Source organism: Bemisia tabaci, chromosome 7, assembly GCF_918797505.1.
Source record: "Bemisia tabaci chromosome 7, PGI_BMITA_v3".
In the NCBI taxonomy this organism is placed as follows: domain Eukaryota; kingdom Metazoa; phylum Arthropoda; class Insecta; order Hemiptera; family Aleyrodidae; genus Bemisia; species Bemisia tabaci.
Genome location: NC_092799.1, coordinates 27,224,256 through 27,247,844, shown reverse-complemented (window position 1 = coordinate 27,247,844; position 23,589 = coordinate 27,224,256). Strand labels below are relative to the sequence as shown.

The 23,589-nt window shown below is 35.8% G+C and overlaps 2 protein-coding genes across 2 annotated transcripts; both read right to left on the bottom strand.

Annotated features, from left to right (window-relative positions):
* Nucleotides 1–2,138: 2,138 nt before the first annotated feature.
* LOC140225070 (uncharacterized) lies at nt 2,139–4,744 on the bottom strand. Its single transcript, XM_072302563.1, has 2 exons — nt 2,949–4,744; nt 2,139–2,162 (listed from the first exon to the last, which is right to left on the bottom strand). The coding sequence occupies exons 1-2, from the start codon at nt 4,044–4,046 to the stop codon at nt 2,139–2,141; spliced, it is 1,122 nt and encodes a 373-aa protein (XP_072158664.1). The 5' UTR covers nt 4,047–4,744.
* A 3,519-nt stretch (nt 4,745–8,263) lies between these two features.
* On the bottom strand, nt 8,264–23,278 carry LOC109040180 (uncharacterized). Its single transcript, XM_072302562.1, has 4 exons — nt 23,005–23,278; nt 10,438–10,710; nt 9,124–10,020; nt 8,264–8,283 (listed from the first exon to the last, which is right to left on the bottom strand). Exons 1-4 carry the CDS (start codon nt 23,276–23,278, stop codon nt 8,264–8,266), a joined length of 1,464 nt encoding a protein of 487 aa, XP_072158663.1.
* Between the last annotated feature and the right edge of the window lie 311 nt (nt 23,279–23,589).

The following is a 23,589-nucleotide window of genomic DNA, read 5'->3' as shown; positions in this document are numbered from 1 at the left end:
ATCTAGAAAATCCACATTAAAAAAAACCGAGAACAGCTCAATAAAAATTATAGACAAATGTATTGGCTCTTAGGGGGAAACTCGGCCCTCTACACAGCGACTAAAGTTTTCCTCTATAAACAAGTCCTCAGACCTGTTTGGACGTATGCTGCCTGTGAACTGTAGGGCTGCACTTAACCAAGCAAAAGATATCTCATCCAGTCCCTCCAGGCGAAGGTACTAAGGTCAAGGGTGGATGCCCCATGGTTCACAACTAACCGATCAATTAGAGAAGACTTGGGCGTTGAATCCGTCTCTGATTACATCAAAAATGCCTCTAATAGAAATTTTTGCAAGCTTGAGATTCATGAAAATCCCATAGCCAAGGAAATTACAACTAAGGACATGGTGAGAAGGCTCAAGAGGGTCAAACTTCGACATTTAGCCTTCGGTGTCTAATTTAAAACTTTTGTGTCTTATTTACTTTAATACAAAAAAATAGGTCATTAACAACCCAATTTCCAGAATCCTTTTGCGGACATAGATTCCGCATGAAAGCAAAAGTAATTCAAACCTTCAACATTGTGCAAGAGGCTAATAGTAACTCTGAAGTCAACTTAACCTTCTTTTCATATAAATTTAATTACTAGAAAGACTGGTTGTTGTAAGTACAATTAATTCACTATGTACTGGAAAGTCTATGTCCCGGTTATAACCTAGCGTTAAAGGTAAAGTCAAGATGGATCCTGTAGAATGTTCCTATTCTTTTTTTTTATCCCTCTCATTTATTTTTCATTGTTTATTGTAATTATTTTTTCTAATTCACTACCCTTGTTCTAAAATGTATGAATGTAGTCTGGGTGCTGTGCGAGGATAGGCTATACATGTAAAAGTTAAAAATGAAAATTAAAAACAGTTAATTTGGATGTTATTATATTTGTAAAACAAAGCTAATTTACACTTGTAAGCAGGCGGTTGTAACATAATTTGATGTATAAAAAAAATTCTATGATGTAATACTAGCTTAAGATAGATTTAACTTAAGGATTAGTCTATCTTTACATTTATGGTGATAAGGTGGTTCTTAATTACTAAAAATCATTTATTTTCTTCTGTTTTACGTTACTAAGGTGTTTTTTTACTTATTCCTATATTTCCAAAGTTGATTGTAACATTAAATCTAGAATTCTTTAAGTTTGCATTTCGTAAAAGGTAAAACTTAACATGAAAAAAAAGTGAAGAACAGATACCTGATGCGTTTCAACTAGACAGATTTGAATAAATAAAATATAAGTGCTGAAGGCACGAAAAAAGGGGAAACATAATAAAAGAACACAAAATTATACCACCAAAGCAAATAAAGTGTTTTCCCAGATTCCAGACATATAAAACATGATTTTCCTCGAGGTCTTTGCGAAGCACAAATAATAATAATGCTGCAAAAAAGATGATTTGCAGCACACAAGAGAAATACATCTTCAATTTTCCTTCATGTAAATAAATTTAATCATCTTTAAATGTTGAAAGTAGTCTTTCAATAGACTTCAAAATATTGCGTTGACGATGCTCAAATAATTAAAGAGCTATACAAAAGGCTCGATTCAAAAGATTGTAATATTCAAATAAATTGAAAAATGAAAGTCTAAAAATGACTTAATGATACTGTACAAAAGAAGATACTTACAAGATATGAATACAATAAAATAGTAAAATAATCAAACTGATAAAAACAACGCGTTCGTGGAAAAGAAACGAATTATTAGAACAGCTCATGGCAAGAGCTGACGGATCCTAACGGCCGAGGCATCCGGGGGTTGCTAAGGTTGACTCTTGCTCTGTAGCTGAAGAACTGTCACTCTAAGACCAAAAATAAGATGTTTGAGTAGCGAGGCTCTTGAAAAGGGCGATTAAGCACTTTCAATACTGATGACTGAAGTTGCAGAGGTAAAAGATTGTAACTTAGATTGTGCTTTTGACTGAAGATGATCAAGTAAAAAAGGAATGGAGTAAAGCGAAAAATAGAAAAGGGATCGTGAAACTCACACTAAGTGTTACCTTTAGAGTTGTCAGGGTTGGTAAAAATAAGTAACTAGCTCTTGAGACTGAAAATGCTAATTTTCATTCACATTTCGAAAGGGAAATTTACATTCTAGAAGATATTAGGTAAGCCTATACGTTACTACCTTGAAAGGAGAAAGAAAAAACAATTAAGAATAACTCCAAACGATTAAATTTTCCGTCGAAGCGTTTTTGTCATGGTCGCGAATACAAAGGTTCAATGGTTCGGCACAGGTGTAAAATTTAACGCGTTGCAATGAATGGTTTGGTGAATAAAGGTTCATTGGATTGGAACCCGTATGCTGTTTAATGTGCCGCTTTAAAAGTTGATTTGTGTAGAAAAAAGTTGGACATTGAACGCATTTGAATAGCTTTCCATTAATATGTTTCTCAACATGAAATTGTAAGCTTTTTTTATGCTTAAATGCAACAGGACAATGTTCACATTTAAATGGCTTATTATCGGAATGTCTCACGATATGTGCTTTTAAATATCCCTTAGTTTTGAATAATGCAGAGCAAAGTTCACATTTAAATGGCTTATTATCGGAATGCCTCACGATATGTCCTTTTAAATATCCCTTAGTTTTAAATAATGCAGAGCAAAGTTCACATTTAAATGACCTCTCATCAGAATGGGTTAATGTATGACGTTCTAAGCACTTTTTTCTTTTAAATGACGCAGAACACTTTTCACATTTAAATGGCCTCTCTCGAGAATGACTTAGGCTATGTCGCCTTAAGTTGATCTTAGTTTTAAATAATGCAGAGCAAAGTTCACATTTGAAGGACCTCTCATCCAAATGGACCACTCTATGCTGGTTTAAGTTGCCTTTTTTTTTAAATGACTTGTGACATTCTTCACACTTAAATGGTCTCTCGTCAAAATGTGCTGGGATATGACTATTCACTCCCCACTTAGTTTTAAATGATGCAGAGCAAAGTTCACATTTGAATAATCTCTCATCCGAATGGGCCAATCTATGGCTTCCTAAGTTGCTTTTTGTTTTAAATGTTAAAGGACACTTTTCACATTTAAATGGCTTCTCATCAGAATGACTTATGCTATGTGCCCTTAAGTTGCACTTAGTTTTAAATGATGCAGAGCAAAGTTCACATTTGAATGGCCTCTCGTCAGAATGGACCGTGCTGTGAGATTTTAAGTAATGTTTCAATTTAAATATTGCAGGACACTTTTCACATTTAAATGGCTTCTCATCAGAATGACTTGCGCTATGTGACTTTAAGGTGTACTTACCTTTAAATGATGCAGAGCAAAGTTCACATTTGAATGACTTCTCATCAGAATGGGCTAGCATATGAGTTCGTATGCAGCGTTTTCTTTTAAAAAACGCATGACACTCTTCACATTTAAATGGCCTCTCATCAGAATGACTTACGTTATGTGTCTTTTTGCTCCCGTTAGTTCTAAATGATTCAGAATAAAAATCAAATTTGAATCGTCCATCAGTAGAATTTTTTACGATGCAAGGTTTTAATTTTGGATCCAATATGAGTGATGTGTGACGCTCATATTGAACGCGTATCTTCTCATTGGGATGTACTGTCATTCTTTCCTCTTGATTAGTTACTTGTAGAAAAGCGGGATCAATAAACCCATCGTAATCGAATACGTCCTCTGCCTTACGAAGTTGTGTGTGCCTCCTTGAATTACCTTCAATTTCGAGCGAGATCGAGTAATTGTTGTCAACGAATGATTCTTTGGCCGAGTTATGAAGATCATTGCATCCAGACTTCTCATCGAACTTTTGTATACAGTTCTTTTGAAACGATCCGTGTTTGAGAGTAAACGGAAGAGCGTCTACGGTTTCATGCTCTCCCTTGATCCTTTTATGAAAAATAAACCGCTCGGTACATGTACTTTCCTCCAGTGTCAAGTTAACGTCATGACCTTCCATGTTACAGGATTTGGCACTCACAAATGTACCTGTAAACAAAAGAAGAAGTGTTGAGGATTTGAATTCTTTCAAAATTCTGGTCGCTAGCATTTTTAGTGTGAACCGAATTCGTTGACTTTGCCTGTCTTTGGAAATTTTAGGTATTGAGATGCATTAAAGTGTACACTACACACGCTAACAAAACTAAATCAACCCAAGCCTAATTAGGTATTGTGTCACTGAAAATGAAGTAGGTAACGAAATAAATGTATTGAGTCCCTTATTTTTTTGGTCCTTCTTATTTTGCATTTTGGTAAAATTATGGTTAAGATAGAATGACGTAATATGAGTGTACCCAATTTCCCTCAAGTATTCTTAGAAAATAAATCGTAAAACGAGATTTTAAACTTAACAACATTGAAAGGCGTTAAAATATAAAGATAACAGCACACCATCGACATACGTAACTCCATTATTTTAAAAAATTAATTTCGGTTCTAACTCTACTGCAGCCCAAACGAAAGCACGGATTCCAACGATCTTGCTATCTACTGACACACCTAAATTTGATCCACACAGTGGGAGAGTTTCATCGAGATCCATTGAGTTTCAAAAGAGTCATAATCACTTAAAAAATGACACAGAAAAATGTTTAGACGCAGCTGCCATACGTTTCCAGGTGTAATTCTGACTGTTAAGTCGGGTAATGATTTTTATTCATTCGGTCCATGTAGCTTTTTATATTTCAAAGTTCTTCGATGGGTTCAATTTGAAAGTTATAAAATAGCGACCGAAAACAACTATACGCGTAAGGAGGTGCAAAAAAAAGTTGAGGCTGAATGGTCGAACTTTGCATACTTAAAAACTAGAAGGTTTCGTGGTTGGTAGAGTCAATAAAGAGCTATTTCAAAAACATTGTTATTACCTATTTATCTTTTCAAATCTCTGGTTTGAACCAACGTGACTACCGCTACGGCAAAGAATTTAGTAAAACTATTCTTTCTTCCTCAGCAATTTTTTTTCGTAAAAAATAACTATGAGTGATATTATAAAAAGACATATTTGAACATACAATTTTTTCAATTTCCAAAGGTTAAGTCTGGCAACATACTTTTGGCTACCCCATTAGAGCAGTCACAAAGATTGTATGATTCTAAAAAGAGAACGCTCCAGTGATTTTATATGAATCTTCATGAATATTGTACTCACAAGATAAAAAAAAATGAATTGTAGAATGAAAATATCTACATTGTATCAACATCACAATAAACCAAAGGATAAACTGCAGTTAAAAATTAGCATCAAATAACATCAAATTACGTTGAAAAATATGCAGAGCAGTATGAACATATTACGGAACCGGAATGAGTATTTGTATGTTTTATATGACTGTTTCATGAGTGCTAAGATTAAACACGACAGAGAAAAAAGCATCGACTTCGTACAAATTAGTATACCGGATTCCGAAAGGAGATAAGTTCTCCACAAACCCATGTAGATAACAGTTTCTGCAAAGCGAATTCGTTTATTGAGCTGTAAGACGCTCAACGCCGCCAAACCATATGGATCTTGGCCTTCTGCTGGCAGCTCTGGAGCCATGGAATTTGGTTTTTTAAGTGAATATTTGCGTCTCCCTGTTGGCGGTAGGCATAGTGTCTCGTGAAGACTCTCTAAAACTGTGTCATTGATCATTCGGAGCGATGGACATCTGCAAGTAGGGCATTTCGTCAGGCTCTGCAGACATATTTCGCAAGTCGAATGCCCGTTTCTGCATTTTTTAAATGGCGGTTCACACCGAAAGTAACACACAGGACATGTTACACACTCTTCCCATTTAGCCAAAACTTCTTTTCGAAACGTCTTCGCATTCATACTGAGAGTGAGGATAATAAAAGTATTTAAACTTTATATTTAGAGGCATTAAATTCATAATAAATCCATCCCATCCTCATAAATCGTCATTAAAGGAAGGCGCCAATTGGGAAATTCGGTTACTTCTCCACACTATAATTAATTCCGATAATTTTTCATTTTCTCATCCTCCAGCTGTCGAGAGATGGGAGCTCTGAGTTTTCTATTTTATGTCCTTAACTTCCTCCTCCACCCTGTTTCCTTCGGCATAACCATTTGATAATTCTTCTTTATGTTCTAACTTGGATTAAAAGTGACGTATGGGTGGCTAGTACATAAATTTTACCCTGCTCCTCTAACTGAGATCGGAGACTTTAACCGAAACTTGACACCTACCAATTTTGAAAAAATCGATGGGTTTAATTGCTTTTTTTAAAATAGCTTGTGTGGCAATTTACAGTTCGTGGAATTACGTATATTATGTTTTAAAATATAAAAAGCATAATCTCCTTCTGTCTACCAAAAACAAACTTGATGACTTTACCTGATAATCAAGAACGAAGTCGAACTTATGAATTCCGCTCATTGTCAGATCGAGAGTCACTCACAATATTACGGCATACAAGCAAGCACCACGCACGAAGAGTAAGACGGTAATGACCGAGTTTACGATAGAGAAGGGTTTTTGTAGAAATCCTATCACTCTTTGGGTGAACAGTCACCGAAGAAGGAGAACGTAACTCCCCACCACTTTTATTCACGCCCACGGAACTTTGCGGCTAATCGAAAACGCACATGTACCGTATTCGGACACGGTGAAATACTTAGGTGTTACAATTGACAAGGAACTATTCTGGGAACGCCACATTAAAAAAAAAACGAGAACAGCTCCATGAAAATTATAGACAAATGTATTGGCTCTTGGGGAGAAACTCGGCCCTCTACACAGCGACTAAAATTCTCCTCTATAAACAAGTCCTCAGACCTGTCAGGACGTATGCTGCCTGTGAACTGTAGGGCTGCACTAAACCAAGCAGTAGATATCTCATCCAGTCCCTCCAGGCCTAGGCACTAAGGTCAAGGGTGGATGCCCCATGGTTCACAACTAACCGATCAATTAGAGAAGACTTGGGCGTTGAATCCGTCTCTGATTATATAAAAAATGACTCCTATAGAAATATTTTTGCAAGCTTGAAATTCATGAAATCCCATAGCCAAGGAACTTACAACTAAGGACATGGTGAGAAGGCTCAAGAGGGTCAAACTTCGACATTTAGCCTTCGGTGTCTAATTTAAAACTTTTGTGTCTTATTTACTTTGATACAAAAAAATAGGTCCTTAACAACCTAATTTCCAGAATCCTTTTGCGGACATAGATTCCGCATGAAAACAAAAGTAATTCAAACTTTCAACATTGTGCAAGAGGCTGATAGTAACTCTGAAGTCAACTTAACCTCCTTTTCATCTAAATTTAATTACTAGAAAGACTGGTTGTTGTAAGTACAATTAATTTACTATGTACTGGAAAGTCTTTGTCCAGGTTATAACCTAAGTTAAAGGTAAAGTCAAGATGGATCCTGTAGAATGTTCCTATTCTTTTTTTTTTTTCCCCCTCTCATTTATTTTTCATTGTTTATTGTAATTTTTTTTTTCTAATTCACTACCCTTGTTCTAAAATGCATGAATGTAGTCTGGGTGCTGTGTAAGGATAGGCTATACATGTAAAAGTTAAAAATGAAAATTAAAAACAGTTAATTTGGATCTTATTATATTTGTAAAACAAAGCTAATTTACACTTGTAAGCAGGCGGTTGTAACATAATTTGATGTATAAAAAAAATTCTATGATGTAATACTAGCTTAAGATAGATTTAACTTAAGGATTAGTCTATCTTTACATTTATGGTGATAAGGTGGTTCTTAATTACTAAAAATCATTTATTTTCTTCTGTTTTACGTTACAAAGGTGTTTTTTTACTTATTCCTATATTTCCAAAGTTGACTGTAACATTAAATCTAGAATTCTTTAAGTTTGCATTTCGTAAAAGGTAAAACTTAACATGAAAAAAAAGTGAAGAACAGATACCTGATGCGTTTCAACTAGACAGATTTGAATAAATAAAATATAAGTGCTGAAGGCACGAAAAAAGGGGAAACATAATAAAAGAACACAAAATTATACCACCAAAGCAAATAAAGTGTTTTCCCAGATTCCAGACATATAAAACATGATTTTTCTCGAGGTATTTGCGAAGCACAAATAATAATAATGCTGCAAAAAAGATGATTTGCAGCACACAAGAGAAATACATCTTCAATTTTCCTTCATGTAAATAAATTTAATCATCTTTAAATGTTGAAAGTAATCTTTCAATAGACTTCAAAATATTGCGTTGGAGACGCTCAAATAATTAAAGAGCTATACAAAAGGGTCGATTCAAAAGATTGTAATATTCAAATAAATTGAAAAATGAAAGTCTAAAAATGACTTAATGATACTGTACAAAAAAAGATACTTACAAGATATGAATACAATAAAATAGTAAAATAATCAAACTGATAAAAACAACGCGTTCCTGGAAAAGAAAGGAATTATTAGAACAGCTCACGGCAAGAGCTGACGGATCCTAACGGCCGAGGCATCCGGGGGTTGCTAAGGTTGACTCTTGCTCTGTAGCTGAAGAACTGTCACTCTAAGACCAAAAATAAGATGCTTGAGTAGCGAGGCTCTTGAAAAGGGCGATTAAGCACTTTCAATACTGATGACTGAAGTTGCAGAGGTAAAAGATTGTAACTTAGATTGTGCTTTTGACTGAAGATGATCAAGTAAAAAAGGAATGGAGTAAAGCGAAAAATAGAAGAGGGATCGTAAAACTCACACTAAGTGTTACCTTTAGAGTTGTCAAGGTTGGTAAAATAGGGAACTAGCTCTGAAGACTGAAAATGCTAATCTTCATTCACATTTCGAAAGGGAAACTTAAATTCTAGAAGATATTGGGTAAGCCTATACGTTACGGCCTTGAGAAGAGAAAGAAAAAACAATTAAGAATAACTCCAAACGATTGAATTTTCCGTCGAAGCGTTTTTGTCATGGTCGCGAATACAAAGGTTCAATGGTTCGGCACAGGTGTAAAATTTAACGCGTTGCAATGAATGGTTGGGTGAATAAAGGTTCATTGGATTGGAGCCCGTATGCCGTTTAATGTGCCGCATTAAAAGTTGATTTGTGTAGAGCAAAGTTGGACATTGAACGCATTTGAATAGCTTTCCATTAATATGTCTCTCAAGATGAAATTTTAAGTTTTTTTTATACTTAAATGCAACAGGACAATGTTCACATTTAAATGGCTTAATATCGGAATGCCTCACGATATGTGCTTTTAAATGTCCCTTAGTTTTGAATAATGCAGAGCAAAGTTCACATTTGAATGGCCTTTCATCAGAATGGGTTATTGTATGACATTTTAAGCTTTTTTTACTTTTAAATGACGCAGAACACTTTTCACATTTAAATGGCCTCTCTCGAGAATGACTTAGGCTATGTCGCTTTAAGTTGGCCTTAAACTTAAATGATGCAGAGCAAAGTTCACATTTGAAGGACCTCTCATCCGAATGGATCTGTCTATGAAAGTTTAAGTTGCTTTTTTTTTTAAATGACTTGTGACATTCTTCACACTTAAATGGTCTCTCGTCAAAATGTGCGGGGATATGACTTTTCACATCCCACTTAGTTTTAAATGATGCAGAGCAAAGTTCACATTTGAATAATCTCTCATCCGAATGGGCCAATCTATGGCGTCTTAAGTTGCTTTTTGATTTAAATGTTAGAGGACACTTTTCACATTTAAATGGCCTCTCATCGGAATGACTTAAGCTATGTGACATTAAGTGCCACTTCGTTTTAAATGGTGCAGAGCAAACTTCACATTTGAATGGCCTCTCATCAGAATGGACCGTGCTGTGAGATTTTAAATGACGTTTCCATTTAAATATTGCAGGACACTTTTCACATTTAAATGGCTTCTCATCAGAATGACTTAAGCTATGTGCCCTTAAGTTGCACTTAGTTTTAAATGATACAGAGCAAAATTCACATTTGAATGGCCTCTCATCAGAATGGACCGCGCTGTGAGATTTTAAGTAAGGTTTCAATTTAAATATTGCAGGACACTTTTCACATTTAAATGGCTTCTCATCAGAATGACTTGCGCTATGTGACTTTAAGTTGTACTTAGCTTTAAGTGATGCAGAGCAAAGTTCACATTTGAATGACTTCTCATCAGAATGGACTAGCATATGACGTTGTATGCAGCTATTTCTTTTAAATGACGCATGACACTCTTCACATTTAAAAGGCCTCTCATCAGAATGACTTACGCTATGTGTCTTCATGCTCCCGTTAGTTCTAAATGATTCAGAATACAAATCAAATTTGAATCGTCCATCGGCAGAATTTTTTACGATGCAAGGTTTTAATTTTGGATCCAATATGAGTGATGTGTGACGCTCATATTGAACGCGTATCTTCTCACTGATATGCAATGTCATTCCCTCCTCTTGATTAGTTACTTGTAGAAGTGCGGGATCAATAAACCCATCGTAATCGAATACGTCCTCTGCCTTACGAAGTTGTGTGTACTTCCTTGAATTACCTTCAATTTCGAGCGAGATCGGGTAATTGTTGTCAACGAATGATTCTTTGGCCGAGTTATGAAGATCATTGCATCCAGACTTCTCATCGAACTTTTGTATACAGTTTTTTTGAAACGATCCGTGTTTGAGAGTAAACGGAAGAGCGTCTACGGCTTCATGCTCTCCCTTGATCCTTTTATGAAGAATAAACCGCTCGGTATATGTACTTTCCTCCAGTGTCAAGTTAACGTCATGACCCTCCATGTTACAGGATTTGGCAGCCACAAATGTACCTGTAAACAAAAGAAGAAGTGTTGAGGATTTGAATTCTTTGAAAATTCTGGTCGCTAGCATTTTTAGTGTGAACCGAATTCGTTGACTTTGCCTGTCCTTGGAAATTTTAGGTATTGAGATACATTAAAGTGTACACTACACATGCTAACAAAACTTAATCAACCCAAGCCCAATTAGGTATTGCGTCACTGAAAATGAAGTAGGTAACGAAATAAATGTATTGAGTCCCGTATTTTTTTGGTCCTTCTTCTTTTGCGTTTTGGTAAAATTATGGTTAAGATAGAATGACGTAATATGAGTGTACCCAATTTCGCTCAAGTATTCTTAGAAAATAAATCGTAAAACGAGATTTTAAACTTAACAACATTGAAAGGCGTTAAAATATAAAGATAACAGCACACCATCGACATACGTAACTCCATTATTTTAAAAAATTAATTTCGGTTCTAACTCGACTGCAGCCCAAACGACAGCACGGATTCCAACGATCTTGGTATCAACTGACACACCTAAATTTGATCCACAGAGTGGGAGGGTTTCATCGAGATCCATTGAGTTTCAAAAGAGTCATAATCACTTAAAAAATGACACAGAAAAATGTTTAGACGCAGCTGCCACACGTTTCCACGTGTAATTCTGACTGTTAAGTCGGGTAATGATTTTTCTTCATTCGGTCCATGTAGCTTTTTATTTTTCAAAGTTCTTGGGGGGGTTCAATTTGAAAGTTATACAATAGCGACCAAAAACAACTATACGCGTAAAGAGGTGCAACAAAAAAGTTGACGCTGAATGGTCGAACTTTGCAAACTTAAAAACTAGAAGGTTTCGTGGTTGGCAGAGTTAATAAAGAGCTATTTCAAAAACATTGTTATTACCTATTTATCTTTTCAAATCTCTGGTTTGAACCAACGTGACTACCGCTACGGCAAAGAATTTAGTAAAACTATTCTTTCTTCCTCAGCAAATATTTTTCGTAAAAAATAACTATGAGTGATATTATAGAAAGATATATTTGAAAATAAAATATTTTCAATTTCCAAAGGTTAACTCTGGCAACATACTTTTGGCTTCCCCATTAGAGCAGTCACAAAGATTGTATGATTCTAAAAAGAGAACGCTCCAGTGATTTTATATGAACCTTCATGAATATTCTACTCACAAGATAAAAAAAATGAATTGTAGAATGAAAATATCTATATTGTATCAACATCACAATAAACCAAAGGATAAAATGCAGTTAAAAAGTAGCATCAAATAACATCAAATTACGTTGAAAAATATGCAGAGCAGTATGAACATATTACAGAACCGGAATGAGTATTTGTATATTTTCATTGACTGTTTAATGACTGCTAAGATTAAACACGACAGAGAAAAACGCATCGACTTCTTACAAATTAGTATACCGGATTCCGAAAGGAGATAAGTTCTCCACAAACCCATGTAGATAACAGTTTCTGCCAAGCGAATTCGTTTATTGAGCTGTAAGATGCTCAACGCCGCCAAACCATATGGATCTTGGCCTTCTGCTGGCAGCTCTGGAGCCATGGAATTTGGTTTTTTAAGTGAATATTTGCGTCTCCCTGTTGGCGGTAGGCATAGTGTCTCGTGAAGACTCTCTAAAACTGTGTCATTTATCATTCGGAGCGATGGACATCTGCAAGTAGAGCATTTCGTCAGGCTCTGCAGACATATTTCGCATGTCAAATGCCCGTTTCTGCATTTTTTAAATGGTGGTTCACACCGAAAGTAACACACAGGACATGTTTCACACTCTTCCCATTTAGCCAAAACTTCTTTTCGAAACGTCTTCGCATTCATACTGAAAGTGAGGATAATAAAAGTATTTAAACTTTATATTTAGAGGCATTAAATTCATAATAAATCCATCCCATCCTCATAAATCGTCATTAAAGGAAGGCGCCAATTGGGAAATTCGGTTACTTCTCCACACTATAATTAATTCCGATAATTTTTCATTTTCTCATCCTCCAGCTGTCGAGAGATGGGAGCTCGGAGTTTTCTATTTTATGTCCTTAACTTCCTCCTCCACCCTGTTTCCTTCGGCATAACCATTTGATAATTCTTCTTTATGTTCTAACTTGGATAAAAAGTGACGTATGGGTGGCAAGTACATAAATTTTACCCTGCTCCTCTAACTGAGATCGAAGACTTTAACCGAAACTTGACACCGACCAATTGTGAAAAAAATCGATGGATTTAATTGCTTTTTTTAAAATAGCTTGTGTGGCAATTTACAGTTCGCGGAATTACGTATATTATGTTCTAAAATATAAAAAGCATAATCTCCTTCTGTCTACCAAAAACAAACTTGATGACTTTACCTGATAATCAAGAACGAAGTCGAACTTATGAATTCCGCTGATTGTCAGATCGAGAGTCACTCACAATATTACGGCATACAAGCAAGCACCACGCACGAAAAGTAAGACGGTAATGACCGAGTTTACGATATAGAAGTATTTAAACCTTATATTTAGAGGCATTTAATTCATAATAAATCCATCCCATCCTCATAAATCGTTATTAAAGGAAGGCGCCAGATGGGTCATGGCCAAAAAAATAGGGGCGGCAAATTTTATTATTGGGTATATTGTTGGACGCGTTCTTTTGAAAGTTACATTTAAAGGAAAAATTCGGGTACAGGAAAGATTTAAAAATTAGGAAAGCGAAAAATTCAGTAACTTCTCCACACTATAATTAATTCCGATAATTTTTCATTTTCTCATCCTCCAGCTGTCGAGAGATGGGAGCTCTGAGTTTTCTATTTTATGTCCTTAACTTCCTCCTCCACCCTGTTTCCTTCGGAATAACCATTTGATAATTCTTCTTTATGTTCTAACTTGGATAAAAAGTGACGTATGGGTGGCAAGTACATAAATTTTACCCTGCTCCTCTAACTGAGATCGGAGACTTTAACCGAAACTTGACACCGACCAATTGTGAAAAAAGTCGATGGATTTAATTGCTTTTTTTAAAATAGCTTGTGTGGCAATTTACAGTTCGCGGAATTACGTATATTATGTTTTAAAATATAAAAAGCATAATCTCCTTCTGTCTACCAAAAACAAACTTGATGACTTTACCTGATAATCAAGAACGAAGTCGAACTTATGAATTCCGCTGATTGTCAGATCGAGAGTCACTCACAATATTACGGCATACAAGCAAGCACCACGCACGAAAAGTAAGACGGTAATGACCGAGTTTACGAAAGAGAAGGGTTTTTGTAGAAATCCTACCACTCTTTGGGTGAACAGTCACCGAAGAAGGAGAACGTAACTCCCCACCACTTTTATTCACGCCCACGGAACTTTGCGGCTAATCGAAAACACACCTGTACCGTACCCGGACAAGGTGAAATACTTAGGTTTTACAATTGACAGGAAACTATTCTGGGAACGCCACATTAAAAAATAAACGAGAAAAGCTCAATGAAAAGTATAGACAAATGTATTGGCTCTTGGAGAGAAACTTGGCCCTCTACATAGCGACTAAAATTCTCCTCTACAAACAAGTCCTCAGACCTGTCAGGACGTATGCTGCCTGTGAACTGTAGGGCTGCACTAAACCAAGCAGTAGATATCTCATCCAGTCCCTCCAGGCCTAGGTACTAAGGTCAAGGGTGGATGCCCCATGGTTCGCAACTAACCGATCAATTAGAGAAGACGTGGGCGTTGAATCCGTCTCTGATTATATCAAAAATGCCTCTTATAGAAATATTTATGCAAGCTTGAGATTCATGAAAATCCCATAGCCAAGGAACTTACAACTAAGGACATGGTGAGAAGGCTCAAGAGGGTCAAACTTCGACATTTAGCCTTCGGTGTCTAATTTAAAACTTTTGTGTCTTATTTACTTTAATACAAAAAAATAGGTCCTTAACAACCCAATTTCCAGAATCCTATTGCGGACATAGATTCCGCATGAATGCAAAAGTAATTCAAACTTTCAACATTGTGCAAGAGGCTAATAGTAACTCTGAAGTCAACTTAACCTTCTATTCATATAAATTTAATTACTAGAAAGACTGGTTGTTGTAAGTACAATTACTTTACTATGTACTGGAAAGTCTATGTCCAGGTTATAACCTAGCGTTAAAGGTAAAGTCAAGGTTCTAAAATGTATGAATGTAGTCTGGGTGCTGTGTAAGGATAGGCTATACATGTAAAAGTTAAAAATGAAAATTAAAAACAGTTAATTTGGATGTTATTATATTTGTAAAACAAAGCTAATTTACACTTGTCAGCAGGGGGTTGTAACATAATTTGATGTATAAAAAAAATTCTATGATGTAATACTAGCTTAAGATAGATTTAACTTAAGGATTAGTCTATCTTTACATTAATGGTGATAAGGTGGTTCTTAATTACTAAAAATCATATATTTTCTTCTGTTTTACGTTACAAAGGTGTTTTTTTTTACTTATTCCTATATTTCCAAAGTTGACTGTAACATTAAATCTGGAATTTTTTAAGTTTGCATTTCGTAAAAGGTAAAACTTTACATGAAACAAGAAGAAACATCCAACATGAATATGTTGGAAAAGCGTGCCGAAGAACTGAAATCTAGTGTGTGCACTATTTCCATTTCAACGAGATGTGTATAAATTAGTACTCTCTGCAAATTGGGGAGGAATTATTGATTTGATACTGTTGAATGTAAATACATTTTATTGAAAATACATTTTATTGAATAAAGAAAGTAACATAATTATATTGGATAAACAAAGAAAATAACATCATTAATCAATTAACTGAATTGGTTCATTCAGAATTTCAAATTAAAGTTTGGAAATTGTTTAGTTTGTTGCGTCATGTTGGAGATTGCTCAGTTTGCAGCAGCAGAGTATGGAGTTTACTCTGTTTAATGAGTCAAACTTTGTCTTTTCTCTTTTCTTCGATTGATTTGTATTAAAATGAGACTTTAAGGTATCTTTTCTGGAATTAAAAAAAAAAAAAAAAAAAAAAAAAAAAAAAAAAAAAAAAAAAAAAAAAAAAAAAAAAAAAAAAATATGCAACTTACACTCAGAGAATCAACAAGGGAACCTAACCTCCAAAACTCTGCCTTCCAATTGGTCGAATTGGAGATTGCTCACTTCGCTGCAGTTGTAACTATGGAGATGCAGCCAACTTGGGTTTAACCGCTTTTGAAAAGACGCTATGATTCGCTAAATAGTTATGGCGGCATTTAAACTTCTAATTTAAATCCTCCGAGCGTAGAAAAGCTTATTTGACGTACCTATGAAAGAAAATAATACGGTTTCCACGGGAAAATGTTCTCAAGGGTTTCCAGTAACAGGATAATTCGGTTTCTCGATGAATGACCTTCAGGGCTTGACACTATAACGGTTCAAAAACGGAAGAACGGATCCGACGGAAAAAAAATTCGGACCGCCCCTTGAAAAGCATTGGTCGATCGGTGTGCTGTACTACAGTACATCCGAGTGATTTCAAAAAGCGAGCCCTATAGGCACGCTTAAAAAAAGTGAAGAACAGATACCTGATGCGTTTCAACTAGACAGATATGAATAAATAAAATATAAAATGCTGAAGGCACGAAAAAAGGGGAAACATAATAAAAGAACACAAAATTATACCACCAAAGCATATAAAGTGTTTTCCCAGAATCCAGACGTATAAAACGTGATTTTCCTCGAGGTCTTTGCGAAGCACAAATTTTAATAATGCTGTGAAAAAGATGATTAGTAGCACACAAGAGAAATACACCTTTAATTATCCTTCATGGAAATGAATTTAATCATCTTTAAATATTGAAAGTAGTCTTTCAATAGACTTCGAAATATTGCGTTGGAGACGCTCAAATAATTAAAGAGCTATACAAAAGGCTCGATTCAAAAGATTGTAATATTTAAATAAATTGAAAAATGAAAGTCTAAAAATGACTTCATGATACTGTACAAAAGAAGGTACTTACAAGATATGAATACAGTAAAATAGTAAAATATTCAAAGCATATAAAAACAATGCGTTCCTGGAAAAGAAAGGAATTATTAGAACAGCTCATGGCAAGAGCTGAGGGATCCCACCGGCCGAGGCATCCGGGGGTTGCTCAAGTTGACTCTTGCTCTGTAGCTGGAGAACTGTCACTCTAAGACTACAAATAAGGAGTAGCGAACCTCTTGAGAAGGGCGAGTAAGCACTATCAATACTGATGACTGAAGTTGCAGACGTAAAAGATTGTAACTTAGATTGTGCTTTTGAGTGAAGATGATCAAGTAAAAAAGAAATGGAGTAAAGCGAAAAATAGAAAAGGGATCGTGAAACTCACACTAAGTGTTACCTTTAGAGTTGTCAGGGTTGGTAAAAATAGGTAACTACCTCTTGAGACTAAAAATGCTAATTTTCATTCACATTTCGAAAGGGAAATTTACATTCTAGAAGATATTAGGTAAGCCTATACGTTACTACCTTGAAAGGAGAAAGAAAAACAATTAAGAATAACTCCAAACGATTGAATGTGCCGTCGAAGCGTAAATGTCTTCGTCGCGAATACAAAGGTTCAACGGTTCGGCACAGGTGTAAAATTTAATGGGTTTTAATGAATGGTTGGGTGAATAAAGGTTCATTGATTTGAAACCCGCATGACGTTTAATGTGCCGCTTTAAGAGCTGATCTGTGTAGAACGAAGTTGGATATTGAACGCATTTGAACGGTCTTCCAATAGGTTGAGCGTCAGCATGAAATTTTAAGCTTATTTTACACTTAAATGCAGCAGGACAATGATCACATTTAAATGGCCTATTATCAGAATGCGTAAGGATATGTGATTTTAAATGCGCCTTTGTTTTAAATAATGCAGAGCAAAGTTCACATTTGAAGGACCTCTCATCAGAATGGGCTATCCTATGACGTGCTAAGTAGAATTTTGTTTTAAATGACGCAGAACACTTTTCACATTTAAATGGCCTCTCATCAGAATGACTTACGCTATGTTGCCTTAAGTTCGACTTGGTTTTAAATGATGCAGAACACTTTTCACATTTAAATGGCTTCTCAGGAAAATGACTTACGCTGTGTTGCCTTAAGTTGGCCTTGAATTTAAATGAAGCAGAGCAAAGTTCACATTTGAATGATCTTTCATCCGAATGGGCCAATCTGTGGCATCCTAAGTAGCTTTTTGTTTTAAATGTTGCAGGACACTTTTCACATTTAAATGGCTTCTCATCAGAGTGACTTAAGCTATGTGATTTTAAGCTCCACTTAGTTTTAAATGATGCAGAGCAAAGTTCACATTTGAATGGCCTCCCATCAGAATGGACCTTGCAGTGATTTTTTAAGTAACGTTTCAATTTAAATGTTGCAGGACACTTTTCACATTTAAATGGCTTTTCATAAGAATGGATTAACTTATGAAGTCGTATGTTGCGTTTTCTTTTAAATGACGCATGACACTCTTCACATTTAAATGGCCTCTCATCAGAATGACTTACGCTATGTGTCTTTATGCTCCCGTTTGTTCTAAATGATTCAGGATAAAAATCAAATTTGAATTGTCCATCAGTAGAATTTTTTACGATGCGAGGTTTAAATTTTGGATCCAATATGAGTGATGAGTGACGCTCATATTGAACGCGTATCTTCTCACTGGGATGCAATGTCATTCCCTCCTCTAGATTAGTTACTTGTAGAAGTGTAGGATCAATAAACCCATCGTAATCGAATGCGTCCTCTGCCTTACGAAGTTGTGTGTGCTTCCTTGAATTACCGTCAATTCCGAGCGAGATCGAGTAATTGTTGTCAACGAATGATTGTTTGGCCGAGTTATGAAGATCATTGCATCCAGACTTCTCATCGAACTTTGGTATAAAGTTCTTTTGAAACGATCCGTGTTTCAGAGTAAACGGAAGAGCGTCTACAGCTTCATGCTCTCCCTTGATCCTTTTATGCAGAATAAACCGCTCGGTATATGTACTTTCCTCCAGTGTCAAGTTAACGTCATTACTCTCCATGTTACAGAATTTTGCACCAACAAACGTACCTGTAAACAAAGGAACAAATTTTTTTTTTTTTTTTTTTTTTTTGAGAGCTTGCGCATTCTAGGTATAGTTCATTGGCCTTAGTCGTGTAGACAAACAGCCACCGCTAAATGATGGGAAGATTGAGGATTTGAAATCTCTTTAAGTTCTGGTCGATTCAATTACCCAATGGTTCAAGCCGCTTCCTTAACATTCTAAGAACGTCCCGGAAATAGCTACTCGTGTCAGGCATTATAAAATACACTGATGAAAATACGGTTTTCTTGCGCTACTTTTGGTTATTGTAAGGTGTAAAGTAGAAAGTTACCCAAATATTCTGTTTTTTGTGGTGCAATTAAATATGTATTTAGCGAGCTAAACAACGAAAACGTTGGGAAATCTCAGAAACAACCAAAATTCCAGGGGACTAGGTTGGGTTATTCTGTGCTTTACTTTCCGAATTAACAAAATAAATGTATTGAGTCCCTTATCTCTTTGTACTTTCTTTTTTGGCTTTTGGTAAAATTATGGTTATTAAAACTACATTATATGAGATTTTTACCGTGAAAACAGGACTTTTATGCATTCCAGATAAGATTGTAAACATAACCTCACTTTCGTGACATGCTTTGATGCATCGGAAATAATTAAATCATCTGATGCGATTTGTAAGTTACTAGGGATGTTTTTATCAACTAGAGAGTATAAATAGTCTATTATCGTAAGAGAATTTGATGAATACGGCCTCCAATAGTCAAATAATTCCTTTTGAAAATTTTCCTCTCGATCCCTTATGGGGAAATCCATGTATTTGTAAAATAAACAAACGTGCGGTATTGGTTGTGACGTCACAAAATGGCTTCACTCTCCCGTCATTTGCAGTATTAAATATTCCCGCCAAAATTTTTTGAACTTTTGGGTGATTTTTTGGGGTGTTTGGGGGGTCGAAAAATTCTGGGAAAAATTCATGAAGCTCAGAATGATGCACTTTATTAGAAAATGAATTAAAAAAAAATAGGTGCAACAGACCCATTCTGACTATTAAATCCGGTAATGAGTTTTTGCGAAGCGAACTCGTCTATCGAGCTGTAAGATGCTCAACGCCGATAAACCATATGGATCTTGGCCCTCTGCTGGCAGCTCTGAAGCCTTGGAATTTGGTTTTTTTGGTGGATTTTTGGGTCTCCCTGTTGGCGGTAGGCATAGTGTCTCATGAAGACTCTCTAAAACTGTGTCATTAATCAATCGGAGCAATGGACATCTGCAGGTAGGGCATTTCGTCAGGCTCTGCAGACATGTTTCGCATGTCAAATGCCCGTTTCCGCATTTCTTAAATGGTGGTTCACACCGAAAGTAACACACAGGACATGTTACACACTCTTCCCATTTGGCCAAAACTTCTTTTCGAAACGTCTTCGCATTCATACTGAAAGTGGGGATAATAAAAGTATTTAAACTTTATATTTAGAGGCATTAAATTCATAATAAATCCATCCCATCCTCATAAATCGTCATTAAAGGAAGGCGCCAGATGGGTCATGGCCAAAAAAATAGGGGCGGCAAATTTTATTATTGGGTATATTGTTGGACGCGTTCTTTTGAAAGTTACATTTAAAGGAAAAATTCGGGTACAGGAAAGAATCAAAAATTGGGAAAGCGAAAAATTCAGTTACTTCTCCACGCTATAATTAATTCCGATAATTTTTCATTTTCTCATCCTCCAGCTGTCAAGAGGTGGTAGCTCTGATTTTTCTATTTCATGTCCGAAACTTCCTCCTCCACCCTGTTTCCTTCGGCATAACCATTTGATAATTATTGGATAAAAAGTGACGTATGGATGGCAAGTACATAAATTTTTCCCTGCTCCTCTAACTGAGATCAGAGATTTCAACCAAAACTTGGCACCTACCAAATGTGAAAAAAATCGATGGGTTTAATTGCTTTTTTAAAATAGCTTGTGTGGCAATTTACAGTTCGCGGAATTACGTATATTATGTTTTAAAATATAAAAAGCATAATCTCCTTCTGTCTACAAAAAACAAACTTGATAACTTTACCTGATTATTAAGAACGAAGTCGAACTTATGAATTCCGTTAATTGTCAGATCGAGAGTCACTCACAATATAAAGGTATACAAGCAACCACCACGCACGAAGAGTAAGACGGCAATGACCGAGTTTACGATAGAGAAGGGTTTTTGTAGAAATCCTATCACTCTTTGGGTGAACAGTCACCGAAGAAGGAGAACGTAACTCCCCACCACTTTTATTCACGCCCACGGGACTTTGCGGCTAATGGTTTTACCCATGCGTCTTTGCAATATTTTGTCATTTCCTTCCAACTAATGCTATTCTTCTATAAGTTACTTACAAGCCCATTCTCCTGAAAATACTTTCTTTTTCTTTGGAACCATTCACGTCTATATTCTGATAACAGAGGACTGTGGTTATAAGGACACCTACATATTTCAGACGAAAGTCAGAGCTGTAATTTTTGGAAGTGATTCGTGGAATGCGCTTCGAGACAATATCATAAACGAAACTCTGGTATATACGTAAAAAGATATACTTAGACCTAAAATATTTGCAAATCACTCTTTCACTTTCAGATATAAGGTGTCAATTGTGAATGCCTATGAATAAAGCTCCCTTTCACCACGAAAGATTACGTTCAACGGCTCCGCTTGGGAACTACATATGTTCATCGCAGTATCTACAAATATTCGATTATACTTGATTTGTGTAAAAGAAAACTACGCGAAGCGTCCCCTTATCGTTAAAAGAAAATTAACCAAACCCCCGAGCCAGGGAAGCCACTCAAAACTCACCCCGAAGCGATTAACTAAAGACCAAGATTATTAAAACTGATAGACGAAGTTACGGACAAAGACGACAAAAAGGATACGGAGGGATTCTATTGGAAGAATCGGGTAGTTGCAATGGACAAAGGAGGTACGTAATAGACTAACTAACGGCAAACCACGAGAGACCCGACAGTTAGTCTATCATTTTCCCCCCTAGTCTTTGAGAACCACCCATTTCAACCAATAGGATTGCTTTATACCCCTAAGTCTTTTTTGTCCATAGCTTTATCTATCAATTTCAATAATCGGCCCGCAGGTTGTTTACTACAATCGGCTGGCAAAAATTAACCACTTTAATGGTACGCAAGTTTTTGGTATGTTCCCAAAATATTCGGTACTTGGTAAATCGAAAGAATTCCATATTTTTTTCGATGCCTTTAAATTGATTCTTGATTGTAGTTGTATTTATTTAATTATATTTTTTATAGCTTGCTTCTTTTTAACGCTTCCATTAGAATTGTTCATTTGCTGAATGCAATGCTAGCTTGAGCACATTTATAAACTATGCACTTCCCCTAAAAGATGACACGAAGCCCAAAAAACTGAACCAGTATAGTGAATCTCCTTACTCTCTCGGTGTTTCTGCATCGTCGTAGAAAAAACGAAAATTTTTTCGGACTTCTTGAATCAGTAGACTCCCTGGACTAACGCAACACTCAGGGCTTATTTGTCTGAATTGATTGTGTCGGAATGCACAAGCAGAGTAAGTATTTGTTAATAAAAAACTTTAATTGTAAGTATATACAAAGTTTACACATTATTATGCATGTGAAAATAGTTTAGTACAGGTAGGTTTTATTTTTGCGATACATTATCCTCAATTTTGAAACATCACATTCCTATGTTCGATTGCACATGGAAAAAAGACGCCGTAAGTAGGTATGTAATTATTTTAATCAGTAAACTTGGCCTTAACATAAATTTATTTTTTTTGTCTACATCCTTCCTTTTTGAAATGAGATTGTTTTAATTGTCACTGGATTACAGAGGAATGAGTTAAAATTTGTTTCTTGTTCTCGAATATTCGTATTTTTTCTTTCTCAGATAGGAAAGTATATTTTTTTCCACGTATTCCATGATAACTAAATTAAATTTATTGGATGAAATTTTAGGATCCTTTGAAAGCGGCATCTTGTTTTTGGCTCACAGCCGAAATGACACTACATCAGATAATTGTTCCAGTGACTCTCCTGTGAATGACTGTAACGTGAGATAATAATTATAAACAACTAAAAAGAAATAAATATTAATACATCCGTCAAATAATAAACCTAATACATCAACTATGTTCATACTTGGAGGCACTCCTCTCACGAAATTCAATGAATCAACAACGAGACTACATTGAAAAAGGATTAGTTCTGAAACAATCAGGATGAGCAAAAGTGATATGAACGGCAGTAAATAATTGCATTCCATCTTATATATACCAAATAGAAAGATGATTGTTACTACCATATAGACTTCGTTCATCAAGAGAGATGCCCAACGGCCTACGTGAAATATGCGCAAGCCATCATCATCCACGTCACAATCATCTGGGCCACTATCATCCGAGCCGCTATCATCCAAGTAACTATTTTCCAGTCCGCTATCCTCGAGTCCACTATTATCCAGTCTACTATTGTCCATTTCACTTTTATCCAGTCCACTTTCATCCAAGGTGCTCAGCACTAGCTTCTTGCGCGACACTCGCGATACCATGCTCAACACGATAAATGCGAATAGCGCGTTTGAGATCAACATTTTCCAACCGATTATCAATGATCCTGCTCTGAGCGAATACCTGCAACAGCAGTATTCTAGCCGTGGTATCAATGAATGCACTTCCTTCATCAATGACATCGTATATATATGAAGAAACGACTTGAACTGGAAAATTCTCCGTTAAAACGATGAATCTCATGTATGTACTTATCACTTGAAGAATCACCAAGAGGAATGTAGAGTTCATAGCCATCAGGAGCAAGAGGGTTATACCGAACATGCAAATATTCAATCACTATTGCAAATAA

Excerpts from the sequence above, each read along its gene's own strand:
- LOC140225070 (XM_072302563.1), bottom strand. The coding sequence starts at position 4,046 with ATGCTAGCGACCAGAATTTTGAAAGAATTCAAATCCTCAACACTTCTT. Across the intron at positions 2,163-2,948 it reads CATTTAAAACTAAGTGGGGA|GTAGTAACGTATAGGCTTAC; the intron begins GTGAATAGTCAT and ends TCTCCTTTCAAG.
- LOC109040180 (XM_072302562.1), bottom strand. The coding sequence starts at position 23,278 with ATGGTATCGCGAGTGTCGCGCAAGAAGCTAGTGCTGAGCACCTTGGAT. Across the intron at positions 10,711-23,004 it reads AACAATCATCTTTCTATTTG|GTACATTTGTGGCTGCCAAA; the intron begins GTATATATAAGA and ends TTTTGTTTACAG. Across the intron at positions 10,021-10,437 it reads GATCTCGCTCGAAATTGAAG|CTAAGTACAACTTAAAGTCA; the intron begins GTAATTCAAGGA and ends CATCACTTAAAG.